At 43.3% G+C, this 6,000-nt stretch overlaps 1 protein-coding gene across 2 annotated transcripts in view; it reads right to left on the reverse strand.

Moving 5' to 3' along the window:
* Nucleotides 1–5,265, reverse strand: part of FBN1 (fibrillin 1) — a 204,211-nt gene extending 198,946 nt beyond the window's left edge. For both annotated transcript variants that reach the window (XM_019533627.1, XM_019533626.1), the window contains exons 1-2: nt 5,184–5,265; nt 3,811–3,909 (exon numbers count right to left, since the gene is read on the reverse strand). In XM_019533627.1, the coding sequence (XP_019389172.1) occupies nt 3,811–3,862 (52 nt within the window). In that variant the 5' untranslated portion in view covers nt 3,863–3,909; nt 5,184–5,265. The remainder of the gene's footprint in view (nt 1–3,810; nt 3,910–5,183) is intronic.
* Between the last annotated feature and the right edge of the window lie 735 nt (nt 5,266–6,000).

The following is a 6,000-nucleotide window of genomic DNA, read 5'->3' on the forward strand; positions in this document are numbered from 1 at the left end:
CAATCTAGCTGGTAATGCTGGTGTGGAAGAAGGGGTTGGGGGAGGGAAGGGGCATGGTGGGGGCAGATCGAGGCCACCGAGGTGAAGGAAGGAGTGGGGCTGGGGCAGGTGCTGCTCAGCCAAGGCTGGTTGAGGCATGAGACGGAGCCACAAGCCACAAAAAGCTCCATCACCACGGAGGCCTCGATCTGTCCCCCCTCCCATTTCCCCACACCAGACTTACCAGCCCGACACTGGTCTCCAAGCTACCCAGCTGCATATCAGAATCAGACTGGTATCAGCTGATATGGCTCCTTAAAAGTTGGCCCTCGGTATTGGCCCAAAAAATCTTCATCGGTGCACCCCTACTAATTTCTATTATTATATCTTCATAGCATCTAATGCAACAGACGTGTACATTCTAGGCACTTTTTCTTTTCAGGGTGACCAAATGAAGATCTCATTTAAGGGTCACACACTAAGCCAAGGATCTGCACTCACTGAAACAGAGCAGATGTGCTTTGGCCCATAGCATGTTAAGATAGGGAGAGGTAAAAAACTGTGATAGCCTAAGAGCACTGAAAATAATCAGCTCTTAAGGCCTCAGAACATCCGTGATGATAGTTTGAAAAAGAAAGGGGTGTACTTTGACAGTTCTCGTTGTAAGACGTTTTAAAGCAATAGGATGGAATAAGACCCCAGAAGGCTAGTCCTGATCCAAAGGCTGCTAGAGTTCTTTTTCCTAGCTTTGTACTTTTTAAAATTATTTTTGGGTCATGAAAGAGATACTCCATTTTGATTCACAAAGGGACTCCTCAGGAGGAGATGCTAGGAAGAAGAATTAGCCAGGCCACTATCTTCAAAACTGGACAAAAGCAAGAGGCCTTCACTTGTTAAGCTCATTTGTCTGTAGATGGCTGCTGTCAGAATCTGGCCAATGCAATGACACCAAGCCTGTCATGGCGATTTATTTCACTGAGGGGCAGGAGCCCAGGAGCATTCAAAGTCTGTACTGTAAAAAGCAGTACAATTGTAGTATATTTTGACACCTATGAGCTAGCTTTACTCCAACTAATTTGAGTTACAATAACAAGTGCATCCACAACAAACACACTTTGCATAAATCCATCTTGGACAGCTAGCTTACCATGGATTTCAGCAACTTGTATTTGACCCAGTTTGGGTAGATCCACACATGTTATACTCACACCTCCAACTGAAGGGTAGGCAAATCCTGAAATTCATCAAGTCAGAGACATAGCTAGCATGTTTGGTGCTCTGAGCTGGAGAGTAGGGGAGTGCATCAGAGAGTATGGGGGAAGGCTGAGCTGCTGCAGCACCAGCTACCTACACCACACATGATACTGCCACCCCACGGAATCACTGCACCTTGTCGACTGCTCCATCATGTGAGCACCCACTCTAAATGAGCATCCAGGGCTACTGCTCCCCTTGCCCACTCCTACCCTAGCTATGCTACTATAACTGCAAGAGCTACAAAGTAATTTCTAGCCAACCAGCAAGTTCATCAATGTTAAAACTTCTGTGCCAAGGAAACTACTGAGTAATTTTTTCAGCTGCATTTCAGCCTTCTAAGGCTGAATTAAACCAGGAGAGCCACAATAACCATCTTGGATAAGTATCACTCCTTAGGTTTAGCCTTTGTTTTCTTGCCTGTGTCATTAATAATGACACCTCTGCCTCAATATACTTGAACCTGCTTTTTAACTTCAGTACATGGCTGAGAGCACAGGGTTGCGAATGCACAGAACCAGAAGACAGCACCTATAGACTTGTTCCTCAGCCACTCCAAACAGCACTAGGTCAAACAAACTTTCTTTCAAAAATGTTACACAAATGCAGAAATGCATGCAGTCCTCAGTCAGGACCTGGGGGGTTGTGCAGAAAAGTCAAGTTGCCAGAGTAAGCACTCCATGAATATCAAAGACAAGATACTGCTTTGTTCTGACAAACACACAGAAACATGCCTCATATAAAGAGAGTGCTTTTTCTGTGCACTCTAAAGGGGCAGGAAAGAGACAAAGCTGCTTTGCACTAGCTCAGAAAATTGGGACCGTATACAGGGATGTGTTAACAAGCCCATTCCCTCCACCGTGGGCACCTCAAAAGCAGGGGGGAAGTGTTGCTCCATATGCTACCAGTGCAGGAGTCTGCCTAACAGGCAGAGGTAAGGATTTGGAAGCTCAGTCCATGAAGAGTAACATTTGTTATTATAGTACACACCACTCCCTTACTTTCTATGCTTTTTCTTTCACTGCTGCTGCATGAAAGATGTTAAAATCACAAACCTAAATGCTTAGTTAATTCCTAACACTATGAAAGCAAAAATCTGAACATCTGCTATTGCAATAAGTCCTGAAGAGAGATTTAAAAAATGGGAGACTCCATGCATTACAAAACAGGTAAAATAATGTTGCAAACTTTTAACCAGGTATATCCGCCTTCAACTCCTATTAATACACTGTTTAAAAACTTCTGACTAGAGGTTGGTGAGAACATTTTTCTCATCCTTTAAAATTTTTCAAGATTTAAAATAAATTCTCCGTTCCACACCAGGACAAAACCAACACCTTTCAACACTGTTTGAGATCCATACACCTCACACAACCAGAAATAGCCCAGTGATTATGTCCCACTTACTTAAGATATGGGACAGTCCAGGTCTGAATTGAGCAGAGCAAGGTCCTGAAGTTTCCTATATCTCAATAAGTGTCACAATCACTAGGCTACTAGGATTCAGAGATGAACCTCTTTCTCTTTCATTTTGGCCAGAGTCTACCTTAGTCTGACAAGAGTTTTATCAAAACCAATATATTCCTCTCAAAACTTTTAGTTTCAATTAATCAAGATTTCTGGTAATAAAACATTTCATCCAATAATTTTTCATCAACTCTATTTGTGGCAATGAAATTTTTACCTGGGTAAGGCTTCCTCTACTCATTGCATTTATGTCATGATTAATGTGTTAATCAGAACATAAATGGCAAGTGCACCCAAGTTAAGGCAATTTTATGGCTGGTTTGTATGGTGCCTTAAACTGAATGTGGCAGGTCCACGGTCCAGGCTGAAAAATCAGTTGATTGGAAACCTTAGCCCCAAACTTGCAAGCACCTGGCTTTCACTTGCCCTGTCACTGGCATATAGAAAAGGCACAGTCCCATGGACATGTGGCATGGCAAGAGGCACGATTGTTGGGATGGGGATCAGACCCCATGGTACCTTTAAATGAAATGTGCCAGGGGCTTAAGATTCACAAAAACATCTGGCATAAAATACGGACACTGCACCTGACTGCTGAAATGAAAACCCAAATTCTGCTGTCAATTACTCCTGCTTAAGTCCTTTGAAATCAATGAGATTGTCCAGGTATGTGAACATACAATCTGCCTCACTGCTCCCTATGACTTTGGTGGAATTACACATGTAAGTAGACTTTGCAAGATGCTAGAGAAACCATTGCAGACATCAGGCAATGTTGTAGATGCATACAAAGCACTAGTGTCAAATACAGCAGAGAGATTTACTAGAAAGTAAAGGCAAACTAGAATTAGTTTAAGAACTGGTAAGTAAATATAGTTTCCAATACAACTAATTTAGTTTTAGTTTGGCAAAAAGGAATGTCTAAATGACTGGCTTCTACGTAACTCTTCAGTTTTCATCACAGGAGACAGGTTTTCTTTCCTTTGGTTAAGTCTGTCTGGTGACACAGAGGTGAGTTGTTTTAAATACCGGCTGCTGAACTAACATACTGCACCCAAATAGCTTGACAGTCTGCAAACAGAAGTATAAGGGGTTCAGGAGCAAACTTACTTGACTTTGAACCACAGGAGGGGGCTATCTGACCATTTGGACATGTGCACATGTTTGGTCTTGAGCAAAATCCATCCCCACAGGAATGTCGACAAATTGCTACAAATAAAATAAAAATGCATGTAAAACCTCATAAACATACAAAAAGTATCAAAGAAAACCCCACACACCCCTGGGCTCATGAGATTTACCACCAGCTCAAAAGATGGGGCTTCAGGGCTGAGACAGGTCGTGGGACGGAGCTGCGGGAGGCTTATCCAGAAGCACAGGAGGGGGTCCGGCTCCCCACCTCTATGTGCACTCCAGAGCAGGCATGGAGGGGACACACCCCTTGGATTTGTTGTGCAAAGCAGAGGTGGACTGTCCACTGCAGGTTGGGGCTCTGCGCCCTGATGCCTTTGCCCCGGGAGCCACATGCTGATGCATCCCCTGCCCACCCAGCAGCGGGAGATACAAAGTGGCATTGAGCAGCTCCCAGGGCAAAGGCAACAGGGTGCAGAGCCCCAGTCTGCAGTGGGCAGCCTGCCTCTGCAGCACACACAAATTTGGAGGGCACGTGCCCCCATTCCTCCCCTGGGTGTGCACACAGTGGTGGGGAAGCAACCCCCTGGAACCCTGGACAAGCCACCTGCAGTTCCATCCCATGGCCCACCCCAGCCCCAGATCCAATTCACCCCAGCACCTGCCCCACTCCCTCCCTCACCATGGGGGCCTCAATCTGCCCCTCCTGCCCCTTCCCCTGTACAGACTTACCAGCACAATGCTGTCTGTGTATGTGTCTGCCCCTCACTCTCAAGCCACAGCCTCCCCAACCCTGCTGCTGTCCCTCACTCCTGACCCACAGTACCCCTGCATCATGTCAGGGTACGTGGGGACCCCCACCCCACAGGCTCCAAGCTCCACACACATACAGCCCCCAAAATCTTCAAAAATTCCCCCACACATTCCACACCCACCCCCAACCATACAAAGTACCTACATAATTTTGAGTTTTTCTGTGCATCATTTTTTGGTTTTTAGCTGTGTGTTTAAAATTGCGATTAATTCTGGCTAATCGTTTTAATTGTGCAACTAATCACAATATTTTTTTAATCGTTTAACAGCCTAGTTGTGTTATATGGGATGATGCACCATACCATCTGTACCCCGCTTTTCAAAATCCTAGATCTACCCATGCTGGACTCCCTTAGCATCCTATCACTGGTTTTTTGTAGTTCAGGGACCTTGTGTATAAAGTTTCATGTATTAAAATGGCAAATAAAAGATGTATATAATACTACCAATGTATTCAATTCTGTACAGTCATGGCACATCCTCGCAGCACACAATAAAAAAATAAGTCCAAGACATAATATTTATCTGGAATAACTTACGGACTATGCATTGATTTCCACCAGGCAGAGTTTTCCATCCAGGACAACAGTAAGCATTGTAACGTGATCCACACACATTGGGTCTAGAAAAGAAAGTGATAGTCTTATTTCTCTCCAAAATACATACTTAACAACAGAGATATGAAACACCAAAAATAAAAAAGTCAGTACAACAGATCAGGAATCAAATCCAATCATAAACATAGTTAAATGTTCTGTATATATTTAACAGAATTGTTTGCCTTTATTATTGGCATTAGTAACCCTTTTGTAGCACTAGTCATTGTATTTGAAAAATGTGAAATCAAATCAAAGCAATAAAAATAATTCAAGGAGCAAAAGCAAAAAAAATTGTACTGGAGATCCAGCAACTAAGATGCTCCTGTGTCTACATGCATACTTTATGTTAAGAAAAACAAGTTGACGTGTATGTGGTCAAATCTTTACCTCCTCACTGTATCAAAACTGTCTCTCCACCAATGAATAAGGGTCCAAAGCCACAATCAACAGTAGCAAAGAGGAAGTCTAGCATGCTTGGATACTTCCCAATATTTTGACACTGAAATACTCAACTCTAAGTGTTATACCATCCCTATTTTGTCAACAAGTACAAGCATACAAGCTATTGTATTCACCAGTTAAAAGTTAAAATGTGTAAATATTTCTTCAGCAAAAACATGCCTGTTTCTTGAAAGCTGAAGTCCCCATGAACTAAATATTAAGGCCCAAAAGTACAGTCAGAACATATTACAGGTATTCGTTTTTTCAGTGTGAGGAACCCCATGGGGTAAGCCTTCAAATCCAAAGCATCCAGTTG

Source organism: Crocodylus porosus, unplaced genomic scaffold (genome assembly GCF_001723895.1).
Source record: "Crocodylus porosus isolate Cpor-Errol unplaced genomic scaffold, CroPor_comp1, whole genome shotgun sequence".
Lineage (NCBI taxonomy): Eukaryota > Metazoa > Chordata > Crocodylia > Crocodylidae > Crocodylus > Crocodylus porosus.